General features: G+C 45.9%; 1 protein-coding gene across 1 annotated transcript in view; it reads right to left on the bottom strand.

Moving 5' to 3' along the window:
* The window catches only part of LOC311284373 (uncharacterized protein), an 88,690-nt gene that overhangs the window by 27,200 nt on the left and 34,681 nt on the right, over positions 1 to 26,809 (bottom strand). Inside the window, exons 15-18 of the mRNA XM_084399369.1 lie at positions 22,646 to 22,699; positions 12,292 to 12,336; positions 11,053 to 11,106; positions 525 to 578 (exon numbers count right to left, since the gene is read on the bottom strand). Of these exons, the coding sequence (XP_084255495.1) occupies positions 525 to 578; positions 11,053 to 11,106; positions 12,292 to 12,336; positions 22,646 to 22,699 (207 nt within the window). The remainder of the gene's footprint in view (positions 1 to 524; positions 579 to 11,052; positions 11,107 to 12,291; positions 12,337 to 22,645; positions 22,700 to 26,809) is intronic.

The following is a 26,809-nucleotide window of genomic DNA, read 5'->3' on the forward strand; positions in this document are numbered from 1 at the left end:
AAAATAACCTTGAATTTGTATAAAATATTTGCACAAAATAACTTGCGAGATGCATGATATTCCATCATGTAAGCAAAGTAAACAGAGATTACAAGGTGTTTGGTTTCATTTCTTCACTCATTTCATTTCTTTGTTATCTAATTGATGACCAGTCTATACAATTTTTACTGGAAGCACAAATTTTACTTTGTTTTAGCATAGACGTCTGGGCTGTGCTTGGACGGCTAGAAGACATCTTTTAAACACAAAATTGCTTGATGGGGAGATCTCATGCTCTCAAAACCACGAGCAATTTCTCCATTATAACTTAGCTAGAAGAAGCCATTTGTTTCCAGATAACAAGCCCAGTAATCACTGTAAATATTAAAGGCAATTCTGCTACAAAATTATTCTCCTAGAATCCATTTGATAAGGGCACACAATTCCAGGAGAGGAATAAATGTAATCTCAGCACGGCTATTCCCACCAGATTCAAGTCGAGGTATTAGCATAATTGCTAGCTGTGATGTTAGTATCGGACGAACCTTGTGTCCGTGGGGTCCGTGTGCTCCAGGAGCCCCTGAAGGCCCCGGCACGCCCTGGAGGGTTTAATCACACAACACACAGTTAAACACTGTCTGGTAACACAGAACTGTCTCGCTCCACAAATAAAGTTTCAGCACAACTTCAGAAGATATTCGGAAATGAACTTACTCAAGTTAAAAAGCGCAATCAAAAACTGCATAAATAAATGACACTGGAAACTATGATGTTACAAACAGATTTTGTATTTGATTTAACTTACTTACTTTGAAAAAACGTGTTACTCCAAGTAATTAGTAAAGGTCAGCACACATTCATTTCATTGTTTTGTTGAGCCAACTAGCCAACTTAATTAATGTAAGTTCCTGTGTCATGCTAACCAGACTTTATCTGACCAATGCTGCATCCCAATTCACACACTCTCCGTCCTAATGGGATTATTATGCTGAAATGAATATTCCAAAGACTTTTTTTCTGGTTAGAATCTGAAATGCAGATCGGCTAATATTGCCTACAACCCATTGCGAGTTGGACGAGGACTCGATTAGAACATACAAACACGAATAAAAAGTGTTCATGTGTGCGAGACCGACGTTTAACCCTCTGCTGCTTGTGTGGCGCTCAGCAATGACAGATTTTTTGGGTTTATTTCAATTACAGTTTTTCTCGATTGTTTACACACATTTTCTGGTACTTGAGACACAATGACCACAACATGTAACTCATTCACCAACCCCCTGAACCAATTCTGCTAAACTACAAGCACAATTCCTGCTTTACACTCAAATTGCAGTTCTAAAACACACCTTTTTCAAAACACTACACACAATTCTCTGCTTTTGCCACAATTTTCATGCAGAAAATCTCGTGTTTTCACAAGGAACACACTGCCATTCAGATATGCACACTGACTCATCACATGGGCAAACACCCGTCACACAGTTTTACAATTAGCAATCAGAGCTTTAGCATTAAAGGGCAACAGGTGAGCTCTTCAATGAGCAATGGATGCCAACATTGGAATTTTTTTTTTATTACTGTAACTGTATACAGTAAATTCTTCTGTTGTTTTGTATGTAGACCACTGTATGTACTTTGTGATGGTTGGGATGTACACTGTGTACATTGTCTTTGTGGGAAAAATAAAATATATTCGTTACCGTGTATTTGTGTGTTCTGAGTATAAAAACAATATTCTCAGATATTTTACAACACACTTATGTATGTACTGTCTGTAGTAAGTGTAACACTGAACAAAAAAAGGCCTAAATCATTATGATGAATGGAGAAGAAGTGTTTTCCATTCATCATAGTGTTTTACATTGAGCACATCAGTGTTCAACTGGTTCTTATAAATGTCTATTCATATGATGGTTTGTGTGTGTCATTTGAAAACAAAATACCATTTTGAGAAGAAATAACATTGTTTTGAATGTAAAGTTTCATTTTGCAGGAGAATTGAGGGGTTTTGCCCATTGTGTGTGTGTTTTTGGATTTGTGTGTAGAGTTCTGAGAATATGAGGCATGCTTTCAGAAAATGTGTGTAAACAATCGAGAAAAACTGTAAATTAATATAGGCTACCTTTTAGTTTGATAATGTTTTTTTATTTAATATTTTATGGTACTGAATTATATTTATGGAATAGTTATGGTCTATTTATTACCTGTACTTTTTTGAGTATAGACCTGAAAATGAAATTTCCAACTTAAAATGTTGTAAATCTTGAATGCTTTAAAGCACCGACAGCATGTGGTTGGTCTCTTTTTAAAGAAGACACTTGCCAGATCATTACTGAAGTGAAAAAAGTTAAAAAAGTGAACTTAATTTTTTTTTTTTACATTTATAGGCATTTATTATAGACACAATAAATGAAAAAAAAAGACTCAATTTAAATTTTATATGAAACGCATATTTTTCAAAACATGTTTTACTCTAAAGCCATAATTATGAGTTTTCATTAAGCATTTGTTTGGCCCATGGGCGTGGGAAGAAAAAAAAAAGTCGGTGGGTCCTCCCCCAGAATTTTTTTTTACTGGAGTAACTGTTAAATACCATTTCATGTATTCTGGTGCCTTTTAATTAAAACAAGTAAACTAAACTCCACTTCACATCGGGCGGTTCTTTGCCTCCACGTCGTGCATTAAATGCACAGCTATCCGTGGATTATCCCGCTAATACCATGGTCATTTGCCAGCAATGACAACTTAAAGCTGTTATTGATGTTTGCAACGCAATATTTGACTGGAAGGGTACAACGGGCGGTTACTTTCGTCAGTTGCGGCTCGTTGAGAAATATAATGTAGCGATTCAGCGGAAATGGAGTTTAATCTATTAGGGAATTCCTCAAGTGGAAAGGATTTGACTGACGGCGCTATGAAAAGAGAAATGCGCTGAATCAGAGACGGTAAAAGTAAGTGGGTCCAATATCATTGGTCTTAAAAAGTGGGTGGGTCTTGTCCCACCCATATACAATGGTTCCGACGCCCATGGTTTGGCCGCAGTACCAAACGCGTCCACTAGATCTCCCATTCGTTTCTAATGCGCTCGAACAGCACAGCTGTGACTTTCTTTTCCCCAGGACCATTTAACCTTTTCCAATTATGTCCATGATTTTTTTTATATTCAAATAGCAAGTGCCAAAACCTTTACCAAGTTTGTACCACTCTGATGAAGGAAAACAATTCTAAAAAACAAAACGTAAAATTTTTCTGGTTAAAAATGACCAAAGAGCAGCAGAGGGTTCAGTAGAGAGGTACAGATAAAGGGGTTAGAGCGTAATCAATATCTAACCTGATGAAAATATATTTATTCAATGTTATCCACATTATATTTAATCTGCAACAGCATTATGAACTTTTATAAAGATACGTTTGGACATAAACTTTTAAATACATCATTATGCAAACACATGAAAGAGCCACGATTGCAGGTTAATGTGCTGTTTTATTTATCTCTGATTAAATTGAATGTACAGGATTTTAACTGAGAATTTCATTTTATGAGTGAACTATCCCTTTAAGGAGGGCATCTAATTATCTATGTCACATCTCTGTCGAGTGTGTGTCTCTGTCCATCAGAGGTCACCCTAACACTGTTCACAAATTGCTCTTATTCAGTTTTGTGTTTTGAACTTAAGTTTAACATTTTGAAAAAAACATGAAAATATGTGCCTTTAGGTACACTGGGGTGTTTGTGTCTATAAGTGAGAAAATAAGTCATATAAATTGAAATATGTCGTCATTTAATGTATTTTTTGCCCAAAGCAATGATAAATGATCCTCATTATAGCTCACATAGACTGATGTTGTGTTCACTGTGTGAAGAGTTTTGAAAAACTGAACCAAGTACTGAGAAATGTGTCTTAGTGAAAACTGTAATGACCCCTCAAACACCACTAGGTGGCAGCAGCCTTTCCTCTGTCGAGTGTGTGTGTCTGTCCATCAGAGGTCACCCTAACACTGTTCACTCTGTCGAGTGTGTGTCTGTCCATCAGAGGTCACCCTAACACTGTTCACTCTGTCGAGTGTGTGTCTGTCCATCAGAGGTCACCCTAACACTGTTCACTCTGTCGAATGTGTGTGTGTGTGTCCATCAGAGGTCACCCTAACACTGTTCACTCTGTCGAATGTGTGTGTCTGTCCATCAGAGGTCACCCTAACACTGTTCACTCTGTCGAGTGTGTGTGTCTGTCCATCAGAGGTCACCCTAACACTGTTCACTCTGTCTAGTGTGTGTCTGTCCATCAGAGGTCACCCTAACACTGTTCACTCTGTCGAGTGTGTGTCCATCAGAGATCACCCTAACACTGTTCACTCTGTCTAGTGTGTGTCTGTCCATCAGAGGTCACCCTAACACTGTTCACTCTGTCGAATGTGTGTGTCTGTCCATCAGAGGTCACCCTAACACTGTTCACTCTGTCTAGTGTGTGTCTGTCCATCAGAGGTCACCCTAACACTGTTCACTCTGTCTAGTGTGTGTCTGTCCATCAGAGGTCACCCTAACACTGTTCACTCTGTCGAGTGTGTGTCCATCAGAGATCACCCTAACACTGTTCACTCTGTCTAGTGTGTGTCTGTCCATCAGAGGTCACCCTAACACTGTTCACTCTGTCGAGTGTGTGTCTGTCCATCAGAGGTCACCCTAACACTGTTCACTCTGTCGAATGTGTGTGTCTGTCCATCAGAGGTCACCCTAACACTGTTCACTCTGTCGAGTGTGTGTCTGTCCATCAGAGGTCACCCTAACACTGTTCACTCTGTCGAATGTGTGTGTCTGTCCATCAGAGGTCACCCTAACACTGTTCACTCTGTCTAGTGTGTGTCTGTCCATCAGAGGTCACCCTAACACTGTTCACTCTGTCGAGTGTGTGTCTGTCCATCAGAGGTCACCCTAACACTGTTCACTCTGTCTAGTGTGTGTCTGTCCATCAGAGGTCACCCTAACACTGTTCACTCTGTCGAGTGTGTGTCTGTCCATCAGAGGTCACCCTAACACTGTTCACTCTGTCTAGTGTGTGTCTGTCCATCAGAGGTCACCCTAACACTGTTCACTCTGTCGAGTGTGTGTCTGTCCATCAGAGGTCACCCTAACACTGTTCACTCTGTCGAGTGTGTGTCTGTCCATCAGAGGTCACCCTAACACTGTTCACTCTGTCGAGTGTGTGTCTGTCCATCAGAGGTCACCCTAACACTGTTCACTCTGTCGAGTGTGTGTCTGTCCATCAGAGGTCACCCTAACACTGTTCACTCTGTCGAGTGTGTGTCTGTCCATCAGAGGTCACCCTAACACTGTTCACTCTGTCGAGTGTGTGTCTGTCCATCAGAGGTCACCCTAACACTGTTCACTCTGTCTAGTGTGTGTCTGTCCATCAGAGGTCACCCTAACACTGTTCACTCTGTCGAGTGTGTGTCTGTCCATCAGAGGTCACCCTAACACTGTTCACTCTGTCGAGTGTGTGTCTGTCCATCAGAGGTCACCCTAACACTGTTCACTCTGTCGAATGTGTGTGTGTCCATCAGAGGTCACCCTAACACTGTTCACTCTGTCGAATGTGTGTGTGTCCATCAGAGGTCACCCTAACACTGTTCACTCTGTCGAATGTGTGTGTCTGTCCATCAGAGGTCACCCTAACACTGTTCACTCTGTCGAGTGTGTGTCTGTCCATCAGAGGTCACCCTAACACTGTTCACTCTGTCGAGTGTGTGTGTGTCCATCAGAGATCACCCTAACACTGTTCACTCTGTCGAGTGTGTGTGTGTCCATCAGAGGTCACCCTAACACTGTTCACTCTGTCGAGTGTGTGTGTGTCCATCAGAGGTCACCCTAACACTGTTCACTCTGTCGAGTGTGTGTCTGTCCATCAGAGGTCACCCTAACACTGTTCACTCTGTCGAGTGTGTGTCTGTCCATCAGAGGTCACCCTAACACTGTTCACTCTGTCGAGTGTGTGTCTGTCCATCAGAGGTCACCCTAACACTGTTCACTCTGTCGAGTGTGTGTCTGTCCATCAGAGGTCACCCTAACACTGTTCACTCTGTCGAGTGTGTGTCTGTCCATCAGAGGTCACCCTAACACTGTTCACTCTGTCGAGTGTGTGTGTCCATCAGAGGTCACCCTAACACTGTTCACTCTGTCGAGTGTGTGTCTGTCCATCAGAGGTCACCCTAACACTGTTCACTCTGTCAAGTGTGTGTGTCTGTCCATCAGAGGTCACCCTAACACTGTTCACTCTGTCGAGTGTGTGTGTCTGTCCATCAGAGATCACCCTAACACTGTTCACTCTGTCGAGTGTGTGTGTGTCCATCAGAGGTCACCCTAACACTGTTCACTCTGTCGAGTGTGTGTGTGTCCATCAGAGGTCACCCTAACACTGTTCACTCTGTCGAGTGTGTGTGTGTCCATCAGAGATCACCCTAACACTGTTCACTCTGTCGAGTGTGTGTCTGTCCATCAGAGGTCACCCTAACACTGTTCACTCTGTCGAGTGTGTGTGTCTGTCCATCAGAGATCACCCTAACACTGTTCACTCTGTCGAGTGTGTGTGTGTCCATCAGAGGTCACCCTAACACTGTTCACTCTGTCGAGTGTGTGTGTGTCCATCAGAGGTCACCCTAACACTGTTCACTCTGTCGAGTGTGTGTGTCTGTCCATCAGAGATCACCCTAACACTGTTCACTCTGTCGAGTGTGTGTGTGTCCATCAGAGGTCACCCTAACACTGTTCACTCTGTCGAGTGTGTGTCTGTCCATCAGAGGTCACCCTAACACTGTTCACTCTGTCGAGTGTGTGTGTCTGTCCATCAGAGGTCACCCTAACACTGTTCACTCTGTCGAGTGTGTGTGTCTGTCCATCAGAGGTCACCCTAACACTGTTCACTCTGTCGAGTGTGTGTGTGTCCATCAGAGGTCACCCTAACACTGTTCACTCTGTCGAGTGTGTGTCTGTCCATCAGAGGTCACCCTAACACTGTTCACTCTGTCGAGTGTGTGTCTGTCCATCAGAGGTCACCCTAACACTGTTCACTCAGTCGAGTGTGTGTCTGTCCATCAGAGGTCACCCTAACACTGTTCACTCTGTCGAGTGTGTGTCTGTCCATCAGAGGTCACCCTAACACTGTTCACTCTGTCGAGTGTGTGTGTCCATCAGAGGTCACCCTAACACTGTTCACTCTGTCGAGTGTGTGTCTGTCCATCAGAGGTCACCCTAACACTGTTCACTCTGTCAAGTGTGTGTGTCTGTCCATCAGAGGTCACCCTAACACTGTTCACTCTGTTGAGTGTGTGTGTCTGTCCATCAGAGATCACCCTAACACTGTTCACTCTGTCGAGTGTGTGTGTGTCCATCAGAGATCACCCTAACACTGTTCACTCTGTCGAGTGTGTGTCTGTCCATCAGAGGTCACCCTAACACTGTTCACTCTGTCGAGTGTGTGTGTCTGTCCATCAGAGATCACCCTAACACTGTTCACTCTGTCGAGTGTGTGTCTGTCCATCAGAGGTCACCCTAACACTGTTCACTCTGTCGAGTGTGTGTGTCTGTCCATCAGAGGTCACCCTAACACTGTTCACTCTGTCGAGTGTGTGTGTGTGTCCATCAGAGGTCACCCTAACACTGTTCACTCTGTCGAGTGTGTGTGTCTGTCCATCAGAGATCACCCTAACACTGTTCACTCTGTCGAGTGTGTGTGTGTCCATCAGAGGTCACCCTAACACTGTTCACTCTGTCGAGTGTGTGTCTGTCCATCAGAGGTCACCCTAACACTGTTCACTCTGTCGAGTGTGTGTGTCTGTCCATCAGAGGTCACCCTAACACTGTTCACTCTGTCGAGTGTGTGTCTGTCCATCAGAGGTCACCCTAACACTGTTCACTCTGTCGAGTGTGTGTGTGTGTCCATCAGAGGTCACCCTAACACTGTTCACTCTGTCGAGTGTGTGTCTGTCCATCAGAGGTCACCCTAACACTGTTCACTCTGTCGAGTGTGTGTCTGTCCATCAGAGGTCACCCTAACACTGTTCACTCTGTCGAGTGTGTGTGTCTGTCCATCAGAGGTCACCCTAACACTGTTCACTCTGTCGAGTGTGTGTGTCTGTCCATCAGAGGTCACCCTAACACTGTTCACTCTGTCGAGTGTCTGTCTATCCATCAGAGGTCACCCTAACACTGTTCACTCTGTCGAGTGTGTGTGTCTGTCCATCAGAGGTCACCCTAACACTGTTCACTCTGTCGAGTGTGTGTGTGTCCATCAGAGGTCACCCTAACACTGTTCACTCTGTCGAGTGTGTGTCTGTCCATCAGAGGTCACCCTAACACTGTTCACTCTGTCGAGTGTGTGTCTGTCCATCAGAGGTCACCCTAACACTGTTCACTCTTTCGAGTGTGTGTGTCCATCAGAGGTCACCCTAACACTGTTCACTCTGTCGAGTGTGTGTCTGTCCATCAGAGGTCACCCTAACACTGTTCACTCTGTCAAGTGTGTGTGTCTGTCCATCAGAGGTCACCCTAACACTGTTCACTCTGTTGAGTGTGTGTGTCTGTCCATCAGAGATCACCCTAACACTGTTCACTCTGTCTAGTGTGTGTCTGTCCATCAGAGGTCACCCTAACACTGTTCACTCTGTCGAGTGTGTGTGTCTGTCCATCAGAGGTCACCCTAACACTGTTCACTCTGTCGAATGTGTGTGTGTCCATCAGAGGTCACCCTAACACTGTTCACTCTGTCGAATGTGTGTGTGTCCATCAGAGATCACCCTAACACTGTTCACTCTGTCGAGTGTGTGTGTGTCCATCAGAGGTCACCCTAACACTGTTCACTCTGTCGAGTGTGTGTCTGTCCATCAGAGGTCACCCTAACACTGTTCACTCTGTCGAGTGTGTGTGTCTGTCCATCAGAGGTCACCCTAACACTGTTCACTCTGTCGAATGTGTGTGTGTCCATCAGAGGTCACCCTAACACTGTTCACTCTGTCGAATGTGTGTGTGTCTGTCCATCAGAGGTCACCCTAACACTGTTCACTCTGTCGAGTGTGTGTGTCTGTCCATCAGAGGTCACCCTAACACTGTTCACTCTGTCGAGTGTGTGTCTGTCCATCAGAGGTCACCCTAACACTGTTCACTCTGTCGAATGTGTGTGTGTGTCCATCAGAGGTCACCCTAACACTGTTCACTCTGTCGAGTGTGTGTGTCTGTCCATCAGAGGTCACCCTAACACTGATCACTCTGTCGAGTGTGTGTGTCTGTCCATCAGAGGTCACCCTAACACTGTTCACTCTGTCGAGTGTGTGTCCATCAGAGATCACCCTAACACTGTTCACTCTGTCGAGTGTGTGTGTGTCCATCAGAGGTCACCCTAACACTGTTCACTCTGTCGAATGTGTGTGTGTCCATCAGAGGTCACCCTAACACTGTTCACTCTGTCGAGTGTGTGTGTCTGTCCATCAGAGGTCACCCTAACACTGTTCACTCTGTCGAGTGTGTGTGTCTGTCCATCAGAGGTCACCCTAACACTGTTCACTCTGTCGAGTGTGTGTGTCTGTCCATCAGAGGTCACCCTAACACTGTTCACTCTGTCTAGTGTGTGTTTGTCCATCAGAGGTCACCCTAACACTGTTCACTCTGTCGAATGTGTGTGTGTGTCCATCAGAGGTCACCCTAACACTGTTCACTCTGTCTAGTGTGTGTGTGTCCATCAGAGGTCACCCTAACACTGTTCACTCTGTCTAGTGTGTGTTTGTCCATCAGAGGTCACCCTAACACTGTTCACTCTGTCGAATGTGTGTGTGTCCATCAGAGGTCACCCTAACACTGTTCACTCTGTCGAGTGTGTGTGTCTGTCCATCAGAGGTCACCCTAACACTGTTCACTCTGTCGAGTGTGTGTGTCTGTCCATCAGAGGTCACCCTAACACTGTTCACTCTGTCGAGTGTGTGTGTCTGTCCATCAGAGGTCACCCTAACACTGTTCACTCTGTCTAGTGTGTGTTTGTCCATCAGAGGTCACCCTAACACTGTTCACTCTGTCGAATGTGTGTGTGTGTCCATCAGAGGTCACCCTAACACTGTTCACTCTGTCTAGTGTGTGTGTGTCCATCAGAGGTCACCCTAACACTGTTCACTCTGTCTAGTGTGTGTTTGTCCATCAGAGGTCACCCTAACACTGTTCACTCTGTCGAGTGTGTGTGTGTCCATCAGAGGTCACCCTAACACTGTTCACTCTGTCTAGTGTGTGTGTGTCCATCAAAGGTCACCCTAACACTGTTCACTCTGTCTAGTGTGTGTGTGTCCATCAAAGGTCACCCTAACACTGTTCACTCTGTCGAGTGTGTGTGTGTCCATCAGAGGTCACCCTAACACTGTTCACTCTGTCTAGTGTGTGTGTGTCCATCAAAGGTCACCCTAACACTGTTCACTCTGTCTAGTGTGTGTGTGTCCATCAAAGGTCACCCTAACACTGTTCACTCTGTCTAGTGTGTGTGTGTCCATCAAAGGTCACCCTAACACTGTTCACTCTGTCTAGTGTGTGTGTGTCCATCAAAGGTCACCCTAACACTGTTCACTCTGTCGAGTGTGTGTGTGTCCATCAGAGGTCACCCTAACACTGTTCACTCTGTCTAGTGTGTGTTTGTCCATCAGAGGTCACCCTAACACTGTTCACTCTGTCGAGTGTGTGTGTCTGTCCATCAGAGGTCACCCTAACACTGTTCACTCTGTCTAGTGTGTGTGTGTCCATCAGAGATCACCCTAACACTGTTCACTCTGTCGAATGTGTGTGTGTCCATCAGACATCACCCTAACACTGTTCACTCTGTCGAATGTGTGTGTGTCCATCAGAGATCACCCTAACACTGTTCACTTTGTAACACAATCGCTGCTTAACCTCTGTTCCCTGTCTAAATTGCTCGTCTCTCTCTGGATCTGATGAGCCGCTGTCTGGGACACAATCCAATTTCTCTGAAGTGTCCAATTTTCCCGGGTCAGTTGACACAATGAGAGGGTAAAGAGGTAAGCCTGATGCATTGTGGGACGTTTACTCACCGGAGGTCCTCTCGGTCCGGGTGAGCCTTTCTGGCCAGCGGCTCCTCTTGCACCCTAACCCCCCCGACACCAGATCCACAGCGTTACACACACACACTGATGGTGTGTGAGTTAAAGATATGATTCTTACACATGACCGTTTTTAACCTCGTTTATTTATCTCACACCTTTAAAAATGGGTGAATTTCACAAAACCTGTCAGACAGATTTCATTACAAAATCACAAGAAATAATATTTTGCATAACTTAAATATTTTGGCACCATTAAAGGAGAACTCCGGTCAATTTTAACATTGAGCTCATTTTTTTGTAAATTTGGAGTGCTGTCAGTATAGAGAACAACGACAAAAATCGGTGTTGCCTACACCGTGTTATCCTCTTTTTAAAATTTGCACCCTGTTGACTTCAATGGGGCAGGTTTTAAACCTGCGTTTAGCCTCTTAACATCCTTGATTTGTCATTACAAGTGCACAGCCATGTGAGTGAGTTTATTTAGAGTGAACACGTGAATCTGACTGCAGTAGATGTGAAAGAAATGAATAAAAATGATAATAATTCAGCCAGCGTAAATACCTGTATTTACATCCTGTTTTCGGTCTAAGTCCAAAGTAATCGATTGTCGAGTTCACGCGCATAGGTTTAGTACCTATGCTCACACGCGTGAACTCGACAATTGACTACTTTGGACTTAGACCGAAAACAGGATGTAAATACAGGTATTTACGCTGGCTGAATTATTATCATTTTTATTCATTTCTTTCACATCTACTGCAGTCAGATTCACGTGTTCACTCTAAATAAACTCACTCACATGGCTGTGCACTTGTAATGACAAATCAAGGATGTTAAGAGGCTAAACGCAGGTTTAAAACCTGCCCCATTGAAGTCAACAGGGTGCAAATTTTAAAAAGAGGATAACACGGTGTAGGCAACACCGATTTTTGTCGTTGTTCTCTGTACTGACAGCACTCCAAATTTACAAAAAAATGAGCTCAATGTTAAAATTGACCGGAGTTCTCCTTTAATATGTTTCACACTGTGGCATTATAAAACATAAATACATTACTTAATATTATTGTAACACTTTACAATAAGGTTTCATTTGTTAACTTTAGTTAATGTATTAACTAACATTAACTAACAATGAGCAATACATTTATTGAAGTATTTATTAATATTTGTTAAGTGTGTGTGTGTGTGTGTGTGTGTGTGTGTGTGTGTGTGTGTGTGTGTTCATACCTGCGCTCCGATTGCTCCTGCTTCACCGGGAAACCCACGGATTCCCTGGAGAGAACAAGATCCGTCAGCGGCACACTTCATGTCCTTGTGTTTCACACACACACACACACACACCGTCGAGATAAAGTCCCAATATACTTTCATCATTCATCATTTTACAGGATTACCGGGATGCCACTCAAGTAATCCTACGCTCTGGAAAAGCTATTGCTGTAATGGTAGCCTGCCAAGAAAAGGACACAATTGACTTTCTGACATTCACACATATTCAGTGTTTTCTCGCCCATTAAAAGACTTTAATTGAGATCCATTCAAAACTTCCTCCATGATGTGCTTCTGTTGAGGCTCCAGTGAGAGTCAGTGATGATCCTCATGTTAGAGTAGAACGAAGTCACTACGCACAGAAAAACAAAAACTGCACTGTTCATATTTTCCACAAAAGTCTGACTATCATACTCTTTCTTTTAAAATCACATCTGCTGATGTTTTTACTCCTGTAAAAGGCACTTTTAATATCTCTAAATATCTCATGTTTAAGTTTAATTAGTATTTTACTTGGTAAATGACTTTTAATTACTTTATCATTAATATTATTATTGTAAACATATTATTTATATACATTTGACCACAAGGCCCTTTTTAATACCTCAAAAACATAAAAATGTAAGTATGCTGGTAGTTTTAATGGATTTAAATAGATTATTTATAAATGTATAAATGTATATATGCATTAAATGTATTATTATTGTTATTGTTCATATATATATATATATATATATATATATATATATAATTTATTATATGTACATCAGAGGTAACATATAAATATATGTTAATATATATATATAAATATATATATATATATATATATATATTATTTATTATATGTACAATTACTTATTCATTCAACATCAACAACAAAAAAATACTACAGTAATGAGAATCTAATAAGAATCATAAATGATGGGAATTGAGAATTAGCTAAAAAGTTGCCAAAAGCTCTTTTATACCTCAAAATATCTCATATTTTACATTAAAGTATCAAAATGCAAACATTTAAATAACATGCATCAGCTGTTCTCTTTGAAAAAGTTACATTACTTCTTTTAGTGCATTTGTGCGTTAAAAATGGAAAATACTTTAACAGATGAGTGAACGTTCTGTTAACACCTAAAACAACCACTATTTACTCCAAAAATGAAATACGAGAACCAAACGCCTCTTCCTTCCTGCCACAGACTCAATAACAACTTCAAGATACCCTGATGAGGATCTAAAAAAGGAAATGTCATTTGACTTTTACTAGAAAACACTCATGCAACAAAGCGGGCTTTAGTTTCAGCGGGTCCCGCATTAGAGCAGCTTCACAACATTCATCTTTTTTCAGCACCTGCGGTTGTTGCCCAAATGTTTGTGTTCAGAAAAATTAATCATCTGTTGTAGCTTCATAAGACTGAATAACAGGCTTATGAGCAGTGTGGAGGAAACATCAAGGTCCCTAGAGATTACACAGCAAGGCTATAGTCACACAGCTTTGAAATGGAGATTCCTGCATATTATCTAGCCTTAATAAGTCATTTCAGTGTGAGTGGCCATCGATTGCGTTTCACTCAAAGGCTCTTCTTCTTTCAGAGAAGCTGAATTACATTTTTAAAAAACTTCTGAAGCCATCGCAGGTTTAATTTGAGAGGAAACACTGTAGATGTAATTACCTGCAAGATGAAAGGAGTCACACATGACCAGAAAAATGAGTCAAGTGTTAATTTGCCAGGTTGAGATGTAATGATTAGTAGCAGAAAATGACTTATTAGCAAATCACAGCAATGCTTTCAAAGGCAAAGCCACATGGTCCAAATATAACTGACGGATTCAGTTGAACCAGCTCATTACTGGCAGAGGATATTAAACATTATTTATAAAACAGAAATAAATAAAACCAACCTCACAAAATCTCTCAAGATCGCGTTTGGGTCGCATTGCACCTCAATAAAAAAAAATATAAAAAAACGCAATTATATTTTGCTTGAAGAAAATTATGCCTAAATTTAGGACGATTAATATTTTTTGCTTTGTGACAATATATATTAATAAAAATAAGCATTTGAGCAAAAAAAAAAAAAATCTCATTATATAATTTATCTAAAAATACAGGACGTGATTGAGGATTGAGGTCGCGTCACACGTGTGCTTCAGTGCTGGAAGATTGAGGCCGAGTCACGCGTGTGCTTCAGAGCAGGAGGATTGATGCCGAGTCACGCGTGTGCTTCAGAGCAGGAGGATTGAGGTCGAGTCACGCGTGTGCTTCAGTGCAGGAGGATTGAGGCCGAGTCACGCGTGTGCTTCAGAGCAGGAGGATTAAGGCCGAGTCACGCGTGTGCTTCAGTGCAGGAGGATTGAGGCCGAGTCACGCGTGTGCTTCAGTGCAGGAGGATTGAGGCCGAGTCACACGTGTGCTTCAGTGCAGGAGGATTGAGGCCGAGTCACGCGTGTGCTTCAGTGCAGGAGGATTGAGGCCGAGTCACGCGTGTGCTTCAGTGCAGGAGGATTGAGGCCGAGTCACGCGTGTGCTTCAGAGCAGGAGGATTGAGGCCGAGTCACACGTGTGCTTCAGAGCAGGAGGATTGAGGTCGAGTCACGCGTGTGCTTCAGTGCAGGAGGATTGAGGCCGAGTCACGCGTGTGCTTCAGAGCAGGAGGATTAAGGCCGAGTCACGCGTGTGCTTCAGTGCAGGAGGATTGAGGCCGAGTCACGCGTGTGCTTCAGTGCAGGAGGATTGAGGCCGAGTCACGCGTGTGCTTCAGTGCAGGAGGATTGAGGCCGAGTCACGCGTGTGCTTCAGAGCAGGAGGATTGAGGCCGAGTCACACGTGTGCTTCAGTGCAGGAGGATTGAGGCCGAGTCACGCGTGTGCTTCAGAGCAGGAGGATTGAGGCCGAGTCACGCGTGTGCTTCAGAGCAGGAGGATTGAGGCCGAGTCACACGTGTGCTTCAGAGCAGGAGGATTGAGGCCGAGTCACGCGTGTGCTTCAGAGCAGGAGGATTGAGGCCGAGTCACACGTGTGCTTCAGTGCAGGAGGATTGAGGCCGAGTCACGCGTGTGCTTCAGTGCAGGAGGATTGAGGCCGAGTCACGCGTGTGCTTCAGAGCAGGAGGATTGAGGCCGAGTCACACGTGTGCTTCAGAGCAGGAGGTTTGAGGCCGAGTCACGCGTGTGCTTCAGTGCAGGAGGATTGAGGCCGAGTCACGCGTGTGCTTCAGAGCAGGAGGATTGAGGCCGAGTCACGCGTGTGCTTCAGAGCAGGAGGATTGAGGCCGAGTCACGCGTGTGCTTCAGAGCAGGAGGATTGAGGCCGAGTCACACGTGTGCTTCAGAGCAGGAGGATTGAGGCCGCGTCACGCGTGTGCTTCAGAGCAGGAGGATTGAGGCCGAGTCACGCGTGTGCTTCAGTGCAGGAGGATTGAGGCCGAGTCACGCGTGTGCTTCAGAGCAGGAGGATTGAGGCCGAGTCACACGTGTGCTTCAGAGCAGGAGGATTGAGGCCGAGTCACGCGTGTGCTTCAGTGCAGGAGGATTGAGGCCGAGTCACGCGTGTGCTTCAGAGCAGGAGGATTGAGGCCGAGTCACGCGTGTGCTTCAGAGCAGGAGGATTGAGGCCGAGTCACGCGTGTGCTTCAGAGCAGGAGGATTGAGGCCGCGTCACGCGTGTGCTTCAGTGCAGGAGGATTGAGGCCGAGTCACGCGTGTGCTTCAGAGCAGGAGGATTGAGGCCGAGTCACGCGTGTGCTTCAGAGCAGGAGGATTGAGGCCGAGTCACGCGTGTGCTTCAGAGCAGGAGGATTGAGGCCGAGTCACGCATGTGCTTCAGTGCAGGAGGATTGAGGCCGAGTCACGCGTGTGCTTCAGAGCAGGAGGATTGAGGCCGAGTCACGCTTGTGCTTCAGAGCAGGAGGATTGAGGCCGAGTCACACGTGTGCTTCAGTACAGGAGGATTGAGGCCGAGTCACGCGTGTGCTTCAGTACAGGAGGATTGAGGCCGAGTCACGCGTGTGCTTCAGAGCAGGAGGATTGAGGCTTCAGAGCAGGAGGATTGAGGCCGAGTCACGCGTGTGCTTCAGTGCAGGAGGATTGAGGCCGAGTCACGCGTGTGCTTCAGAGCAGGAGGATTGAGGCCGAGTCACGCGTGTGCTTCAGTGCAGGAGGATTGAGGCCGAGTCACGCGTGTGCTTCAGAGCAGGAGGATTGAGGCCGAGTCACGCGTGTGCTTCAGAGCAGGAGGATTGAGGCCGAGTCACGCGTGTGCTTCAGAGCAGGAGGATTGAGGCCGAGTCACGCGTGTGCTTCAGAGCAGGAGGATTGAGGCCGAGTCACACGTGTGCTTCAGAGCAGGAGGATTGAGGCCGAGTCACGCGTGTGCTTCAGAGCAGGAGGATTGAGGCCGAGTCACGCGTGTGCTTCAGAGCAGGAGGATTGAGGCCGAGTCACACGTGTGCTTCAGAGCAGGAGGATTGAGGCCGAGTCACACGTGTGCTTCAGTGCAGGAGGATTGAGGCCACATCACGCGTGTGCTTCAGAGCAGGAGGATTGAGGCCGAGTCACACGTGTGCTTCAGTGCAGGAGGATTGAGGCCGCATCACGCGTGTACTTCAGTGCAGGAGGATTGAGGCCGCATCACGCGTGTACTTCAGTGCAGGAGGATTGAGACCGCATCACGCGTGTACTTCAGTGCAGGAGGATTGAGGCCGAGTCACGCGTGTGCTTCAGTGCAGGAGGATTGAGACCGAGTCACGCGTGTGCTTCAGTGCAGGAGGATTGAGGCAGAGTCACGTGTGTGCTTCAGTGCAGGAGGATTGAGGCCGAGTCACGCGTGTGCTTCAGTGCAGGAGGATTGAGGCCGAGTCACGCGTGTGCTTCAGAGCAGGAGGATTGAGGCCGCGTCACGCGTGTGCTTCAGAGCAGGAGGATTGAGGCCGAGTCACACGTGTGCTTCAGAGCAGGAGGATTGAGGCCGCGTCACGCATGTGCTTCAGTGCAGGAGGATTGAGACCGAGTCACACGTGTGCTTCAGAGCAGGAGGATTGAGGCCGAGTCACACGTGTGCTTCAGTGCAGGAGGATTGAGACCGAGTCACGCGTGTGCTTCAGTGCAGGAGGATTGAGGCCGAGTCACGCGTGTGCTTCAGAGCAGGAGGATTGAGGCCGCGTCACGCGTGTGCTTCAGAGCAGGAGGATTGAGGCCGAGTCACACGTGTGCTTCAGAGCAGGAGGATTGAGGCCGCGTCACGCATGTGCTTCAGTGCAGGAGGATTGAGACCGAGTCACACGTGTGCTTCAGAGCAGGAGGATTGAGGCCGCGTCACGCATGTGCTTCAGTGCAGGAGGATTGAGACCGAGTCACACGTGTGCTTCAGAGCAGGAGGATTGAGGCCGCATCACGCGTGTGCTTCAGAGCAGGAGGATTGAGGCCGCGTCACGCATGTGCTTCAGTGCAGGAGGATTGAGGTCGCGTCACACGTGTGCTTCAGAGCAGGAGGATTGAGGTCGCGTCACACGTGTGCTTCAGAGCAGGAGGATTGAGGCCGCGTCACGCATGTGCTTCAGTGCAGGAGGATTGAGGTCGCGTCACACGTGTGCTTCAGAGCAGGAGGATTGAGGCCGCGTCACGCATGTGCTTCAGTGCAGGAGGATTGAGACCGAGTCATGCATGTGCTTCAGTGCAGGAGGATTGAGACCGAGTCACACGTGTGCTTCAGAGCAGGAGGATTGAGGCCGCATCACGCGTGTGCTTCAGAGCAGGAGGATTGAGGCCGCGTCACGCATGTGCTTCAGTGCAGGAGGATTAGAACCGAGTCACACGTGTGCTTCAGAGCAGGAGGATTGAGGCCGCGTCACGCATGTGCTTCAGTGCAGGAGGATTGAGGTCGCGTCACACGTGTGCTTCAGAGCAGGAGGATTGAGGCCGCATCACGCGTGTGCTTCAGAGCAGGAGGATTGAGGCCGCGTCACGCATGTGCTTCAGTGCAGGAGGATTGAGGTCGCGTCACACGTGTGCTTCAGTGCAGGAGGATTGAGGCCGAGTCACACGTGTGCTTCAGAGCAGGAGGATTGAGGCCGCATCACGCGTGTGCTTCAGAGCAGGAGGATTGAGGCCGCGTCACGCATGTGCTTCAGTGCAGGAGGATTGAGGTCGCGTCACACGTGTGCTTCAGTGCAGGAGGATTGAGGCCGCATCACGCGTGTGCTTCAGAGCAGGAGGATTGAGGCCGCGTCACGCATGTGCTTCAGTGCAGGAGGATTGAGGTCGCGTCACACGTGTGCTTCAGAGCAGGAGGATTGAGGCCGCATCACGCGTGTGCTTCAGAGCAGGAGGATTGAGGCCGCGTCACGCATGTGCTTCAGTGCAGGAGGATTGAGGTCGCGTCACACGTGTGCTTCAGTGCAGGAGGATTGAGGCCGAGTCACACGTGTGCTTCAGAGCAGGAGGATTGAGGCCGCATCACGCGTGTGCTTCAGAGCAGGAGGATTGAGGCCGCGTCACGCATGTGCTTCAGTGCAGGAGGATTGAGGTCGCGTCACACGTGTGCTTCAGAGCAGGAGGATTGAGGCCGCATCACGCGTGTGCTTCAGAGCAGGAGGATTGAGGCCGAGTCACGCGTGTGCTTCAGTGCAGGAGGATTGAGGCCGAGTCACACGTGTGCTTCAGTGCAGGAGGATTGAGGCCGCGTCACGCATGTGCTTCAGAGCAGGAGGATTGAGGCCGCGTCACGCATGTGCTTCAGTGCAGGAGGATTGAGGTCGCGTCACACGTGTGCTTCAGTGCAGGAGGATTGAGGCCGAGTCACACGTGTGCTTCAGAGCAGGAGGATTGAGGCCGCATCACGCGTGTGCTTCAGAGCAGGAGGATTGAGGCCGCGTCACGCATGTGCTTCAGTGCAGGAGGATTGAGGTCGCGTCACACGTGTGCTTCAGAGCAGGAGGATTGAGGCCGCATCACGCGTGTGCTTCAGAGCAGGAGGATTGAGGCCGAGTCACGCGTGTGCTTCAGTGCAGGAGGATTGAGGCCGAGTCACGCGTGTGCTTCAGTGCAGGAGGATTGAGGCCGAGTCACGCGTGTGCTTCAGAGCAGGAGGATTGAGGCCGAGTCACACGTGTGCTTCAGTGCAGGAGGATTGAGGCCGAGTCACGCGTGTGCTTCAGAGCAGGAGGATTGAGGCCGAGTCACACGTGTGCTTCAGTGCAGGAGGATTGAGGCCGAGTCACGCGTGTGCTTCAGAGCAGGAGGATTGAGGCCGAGTCACGCGTGTGCTTCAGTGCAGGAGGATTGAGGCCGAGTCACGCGTGTGCTTCAGAGCAGGAGGATTGAGGCCGAGTCACACGTGTGCTTCAGTGCAGGAGGATTGAGGCCGAGTCACGCGTGTGCTTCAGTGCAGGAGGATTGAGGCCGAGTCACGCGTGTGCTTCAGTGCAGGAGGATTGAGGCCGAGTCACGCGTGTGCTTCAGAGCAGGAGGATTGAGGCCGAGTCACGCGTGTGCTTCAGTGCAGGAGGATTGAGGCCGAGTCACGCGTGTGCTTCAGAGCAGGAGGATTGAGGCCGAGTCACACGTGTGCTTCAGTGCAGGAGGATTGAGGCCGAGTCACACGTGTGCTTCAGTGCAGGAGGATTGAGGCCGAGTCACGCGTGTGCTTCAGAGCAGGAGGATTGAGGCCGAGTCACACGTGTGCTTCAGAGCAGGAGAATTGAGGCCGAGTCACGCGTGTGCTTCAGAGCAGGAGGATTGAGGCCGAGTCACACGTGTGCTTCAGTGCAGGAGGATTGAGGCCGAGTCACGCGTGTGCTTCAGAGCAGGAGGATTGAGGCCGAGTCACACGTGTGCTTCAGTGCAGGAGGATTGAGGCCGAGTCACACGTGTGCTTCAGAGCAGGAGGATTGAGGCCGAGTCACGCGTGTGCTTCAGAGCAGGAGGATTGAGGCCGAGTCACACGTGTGCTTCAGAGCAGGAGGATTGAGGCCGAGTCACGCGTGTGCTTCAGAGCAGGAGGATTGAGGCCGAGTCACACGTGTGCTTCAGTGCAGGAGGATTGAGGCCGCGTCACACGTGTGCTTCAGAGCAGGAGGATTGAGGCCGAGTCACACGTGTGCTTCAGTGCAGGAGGATTGAGGCCGAGTCACACGTGTGCTTCAGTGCAGGAGGATTGAGGCCGAGTCACGCGTGTGCTTCAGAGCAGGAGGATTGAGGCCGAGTCACACGTGTGCTTCAGTGCAGGAGGATTGAGGCCGAGTCACGCGTGTGCTTCAGAGCAGGAGGATTGAGGCCGAGTCACGCGTGTGCTTCAGTGCAGGAGGATTGAGGCCGAGTCACGCGTGTGCTTCAGAGCAGGAGGATTGAGGCCGAGTCACACGTGTGCTTCAGTGCAGGAGGATTGAGGCCGAGTCACACGTGTGCTTCAGTGCAGGAGGATTGAGGCCGAGTCACGCGTGTGCTTCAGAGCAGGAGGATTGAGGCCGAGTCACGCGTGTGCTTCAGTGCAGGAGGATTGAGGCCGAGTCACACGTGTGCTTCAGTGCAGGAGGATTGAGGCCGAGTCACGCGTGTGCTTCAGAGCAGGAGGATTGAGGCCGAGTCACGCGTGTGCTTCAGTGCAGGAGGATTGAGGCCGAGTCACACGTGTGCTTCAGTGCAGGAGGATTGAGGCCGAGTCACGCGTGTGCTTCAGAGCAGGAGGATTGAGGCCGAGTCACGCGTGTGCTTCAGTGCAGGAGGATTGAGGCCGAGTCACACGTGTGCTTCAGTGCAGGAGGATTGAGGCCGAGTCACGCGTGTGCTTCAGTGCAGGAGGATTGAGGCCGAGTCACGCGTGTGCTTCAGAGCAGGAGGATTGAGGCCGAGTCACACGTGTGCTTCAGAGCAGGAGGATTGAGGCCGAGTCACGCGTGTGCTTCAGTGCAGGAGGATTGAGGTTGTGTCACGCGTGTGCTTCAGGCAGTGAGTGGGAGCAGCGCTTCATTCAGATTGGCAGACAGGCAGTGCTTTATTACGTGTGTGGGCGACATTAACAAGCTAACCAGGCTTGTATATTTCTGTGCTTTTCTGCCAGTTTCAATAGTCCACTGAGGCTGGATGTTCATTTGACATGCAATTATTTAATTTCGGACTGGATGTATGGATTGAACTCAGATGTAGATCAAATATAAAATCCATTTTCTCTCATTGAAGCAGGCAAACAATGCTAATGGTAATTGATTACAGATGTAAAGCTGCCCACATCTGAGGCACATCTGAGGCATGTAATGTGTAAGAAACTATAGTGTGAGGGTTCTGTGGAGGATGCTAAACTGCCACAGACTCAAATAAAATAAATGTTTTTTTTTCTGTCAAATGAACAGGATGTTTTGACATGCAAACACTTGGCTGTTGTAGATGTTGAGATTGATGGGAATGTCAGATTCCTCATGCTGGCTCTCTCTCCATCGCGCCGCAGATCTGTAAACACTGCGGTGGAAGCAGGGCCTCGCACACACTCATTTCGAGAACAGACTTCTCTACTTACTCTTTTCCTTACCATCCTTTACAATCAAATTTGAGGCTTTATAAATTAAATATAATATCATACGGGCGGGTTGAGCAACTCTATGGTGACATAATACAAGTTTAAACAATATTGGTTTTGACCAAAATCTAATTTATAAAATGATAAACCTCACATTTCAGCATTTAAACCATTTTGTTAAGAAACGGGATTAGTCACAATTTAAAATCATTATATTTTTATATGAATTTAAACCATATTATTATCTTATTATGTTTAGATTTTAAGAATCCACGTTAGCTTCTTTTCAATCCACCGGGTGAATGAAAATGCAATTTCACTCTCTGAGAAATTCTGGAAAATCAGAAACGCTGCGCTTTTTAGAAATGCAACGGCTTTACCAGTACAACATTAAAAACACCACAAATTAAACATTGTCATAACTGAATGTCTGCAGAAGATGCAACAGCACCAAGTTTTTACTGTACAAACATACAGTGCTCACATTTATTTAATTAAATCATCACCTCTTGAAGTTTAATAACCCCATTAAGCCATATCGCAATTCCTGTCCCCAAATTTAAAACCTCTTGAAATAATAATTAAGACTATTCTTATATAATTTAAGACTTTTATATGGCCTTAAATTTGATACAGTGCAATTTTTGACACTGCTAATTATGAAGGACTCAGTCAACATGTGCTGAGAATGTTTGTCTGGATTAAAAATGTGGTATTGAACTGCATTTGAATACATGTGACACATATTTAACAAAAGCAGCTTTTGTTAAGCAGGATAAAAGAGGAAGAGCAGCAGAAGCGACTCACTGGAACGCCTTGTGGTCCATCTGCGCCTGGCAGCCCGACGTCTCCTTTCTCTCCCTGAGGAACACACAGAAGATTTGTTGATCAACAATCATTTTTCAGATCTGAAACACTTTAACTGCAGTGCTCAGAATCACTTTAAAGATGAAAAACTTGCTTAAAACCACTCTCAGAAAAAAGTTAATGATCCATGAAGGGTTTGAAGTTAAACGAGAAGCGGATTCAGACTTGAATAGAGTATATGACTTTATATTAAAGTGGCTTTGTGTTTGTTTCCTTGCAGAGCGCCAGATCTCACTGGACACATAAAACAGAGCATTTTATAGCAAAACAAGCCAGCAGTGCTGTAATTGAAAAGATGTATTCTCCATAGCATCTTATGTCTGTCTTTTCTGTTTTCTTAGTGTTTAGTTCTAATAGGATACACTGCAAAGATGCATGAATGCAAAACACATCAGATATATGTAATTGAGAAGCAAAGACAATAAGAAAATATATCTTAAGTTTAGGACATGTGTCGGACATGATGCTGTGGCAATGCTCTGCGTGATAGTGTCCTGAAGCATGTGTGAAATCAGTCCGATCAGTCCTAGGCGGGTTACGTCATGACCAGGCAGCTATATATATATATGTTCATATATTATATATATATGTTCCTCCCTGCCCTCGCTACATTACGAGTGGGGATACACATGATGTATGTGTTGTTTGTTTGGGAGTGGAGAACGCACGTCAGCTCTAGTAAAGGGGGCTGACAGTGTTCATTCATAAAATGTCCCAACGTGTAAAGAGAAGCATGCACTATCGGGAGTTTTAGATCTGCTCCTGTTGGCTTTCTTCTCAAGGGAAGTGTCTATGATCTCGCTTAGATTACGGGTCTGGAACATATTTATAATGCAGAGGGAACTGAGCCGACGGGAGATTCCCTTTCTCCTTTGTTCCTATGATCACGTGCAAACTAATTATGCGTGTTTGCAAGACATGATTTTATGATTCTTTTTGTATTTGAGACTATTCTAAAACGAATATTCAGCCTGTCATTCAGACCGTGTGTACGTGTCTGCATTTCATTTTGAGAAATTAAATGAAATATGTGTATGGCTTTCAGAAGTTAGATGCCTGTATGAAAATACTATATTCAGCTTTTCATCCAGACCGAGTTTTTTTGTCTGGTTGATCTTTGGCTGCATTTAATTCTGAGGAATTAAATGGTAATATTCCAGGGTAATGGATAACACCTCATCAACCGCCTGGTTGGTCCAGTGCTGTAATACAGTCTGCAATAATAATAATAATAATAATAATACATAATAATACAAAGAACGCTCTAAAGGTTTTCGTGGCGGCCTAGCTGTTTAACACACACTTCTGGGTGGTGTTTTTGGGGAGAAACCCATTGGATCAGGAGGAGAATGGCGGCTTTGCAAGCCTTATAATAGGGGTATCCCTACAAGAGGTGTGTGATGTGACGGGCTGGTCCTCTCTGCACACATTCGTCAGGTTTTACAAGCTAGATTTGGGCTTCACCCCTGGGTCCCAGGCGCTTCTGTCTTAACTGTCCTCGTCTGATTTCACACAAGACAAGCAGTTTGTTCAACACAAGACTGTTGAACTGGATGCCTGGAGACTGGAGACTTACACATAAGTAAAGAACAAATGTTTGCCCTCCATGAATGCTTCAAGTACACTCACTAACACTTCGGCATTGTGAAGCGGTTTGAAAGGCCAGGAGAAAGAGAAACGAAAAGCTTGGCCTTCCAGGACACATAAAAACATCTAAGCAAGCAAACCTTTCATTAGAAGAGCAGTGAGACTGTAAGAGAAAACATAAATGTGCGCTGCGGTGACCTGGAGCTGGACCCAATAACTACTTTGACTCTGGCCTGACATCTGTAGATGTGTTTGGCAACATAAAACATGTTCTATGGTGAGCAAACATTCAAAGTGTCCAGATTGTGGAGAAGATGTCTCAGACAGAAAACTACACAGTCCGTCCCACTAATGTAAGTCCAGCGTTAACACGTGCGGGACATCGAAATGTCAACCATGTATGTGCTATAAATGTTTCCTTTCTGGTATGAGCCTTTCTTCTTTCATTTTAAACCCGGACACGTTGGAAAAACATGCATGTGCAAAATGATATTCCATTCCTTCTTTCTGCAGTAATAGACGCTGAAAGTGTGTTCAGGTTTATCTGAAACATGGGAATGTTCGTATCACGGCAGATCAGAGATGAAATGTCCGATGAGTATAAATAAAAATGAATAACGCAGTTTTCTCTTAGTCTTATTAAAACAATAAGTGCAACAACATCAAAGTACTCTCTCAATATTCAAAGTGCAAATACAGACCAAACTTTAGCTAAGAGAGATAAGAGAAGGCTACAACTACACAGCCCAGCCTAAGATAACTTTCATATTTAGAGATATTCGCATGCATCAGGGAGCCGCTTTTCAATTCGGGGTATTGAAATTGCGTTTGAATGCGCGCGCGCTTTTTACTTTCGATTTCGCGATCGCGTGTACTCTGTGAGTAAGGAGCAGCGGCGGCGCTGAACACGCATTCAACAAGATAAGACATTTGTCAGACGCTTAAGCCGCCTTTCCAATGCACACAACAAATGACAGCTGACGGACCGGAAGTCATTCATTTCCAACAGAGAGTCGAACGGGAGCTGCGGGGAGTTCCGATCATATGCATATGTGGAAATGTCAGATCTGATTTGAGCTTCGGAGGCCTTGAAATATCTGAACTTCTGCGGCTAGCTCGGAACTTGTTGCTTAAGCTCGTGTCTGATGAGCTGGATGGAACTGAAGTGACTGTCACACTCACACTCTGTCATGGCAATATGACGAGACAGCTTTTCATCTCAGCGAGAAATCACGTCACACTTTAATCTCGCGACATTAAGACAAGAAGAGGCATAGTTGACCATATTTTAATTCGTTGGTTAATCAAAATCATTACGTGTGCCAATGCGCTGTGGCAAGCTTTATGCAGGGATGCATTTGAGTGCTTAATTATATTGTAAAGGATCATAATCATGGTTTAGTATTTGTCTGTAGTGTAGAACAATGTTTGTAATGTAACATATAATGTTCTTTCTCAGCCCTGAAACTCAAACGGTTTTCCGATGCCACCCTCAACTATATATTTAAGTGATTAAATTAATATCATAAACATACGACTAGTCGACTAACGGCTTAAATGAATGACTACTTGTCGACTAGAAAAATATTTAGTCTGTGGCATATTATTATTTATTAGTTTTTATTAATCAATCATAAAATTAAATTGTATTATAAAATAATTTAACTTGCATAACTTATACAAAAATACATCAAATCAAGAAATCATATTGCTCCTGTTTGTTTCCCAGTGTAACTTATCTTGGAGGCTTTGACGATCGTGCTGGAGTGAAGAACAGTTGAGAATCACGTGTCGCCGCGACTGCAGAATTACAGACGTCCTCTCGCAGATGTGTCGGTTTGATATAATTGTCCACGTTCTCACAGCGTTTCTGGACTAAATTGATTCAGACGTATAATTTCAGGTGTGTGATGTGCCAGAAACATAAAAGAAGTTGGCTACTTCAAAACCGTGCTGTCTCAAAACATCACTTATATCCCTGTAAATCTATGGTGTGGATGTGTGGTGAAACTGGTGGCAAAAACACTGTTGGTCCCACATGTCAGCGCAAAGTTGTAAAATGAGTTCAGTACAAAATATGGACAAACTATCCAGCTCAGCTGCAGAACTTGGCAGGTCAGTGGCGTTTTAAATAGCACATGCTGGTTTAGATCTGAATATTACTGATACTTCATGATACGTCTGTATTTTCATCAGCATTTGTTATTTACAGAATGTCTGAAAGTGCACATCTCTGATTCTGACATCAACATAAAGAAGACTAAACATTTCTGTGTGTTTATAAAGCACTATTGTGGTATGACATACACATGTTGCCTTTGGCTTGCTCAGTTGGGGATATTTGGGGATATTTAATTTAATTAATCAAACAACAATACTATTGATCAGCATTACCAAACGTGGACGTTTTCCACTAGAAACAAACATTGATGTATTATTTTAATTTAATACTGTGAAGCTGCTTTGATACAATCTGTATTGTGAAAAGCGCTATATAAATAAACTTGACTTGACTTG

This window comes from Rutilus rutilus (assembly GCF_951802725.1).
Source record: "Rutilus rutilus genome assembly, chromosome: 24".
Taxonomy (NCBI): Eukaryota; Metazoa; Chordata; class Actinopteri; order Cypriniformes; family Leuciscidae; genus Rutilus; species Rutilus rutilus.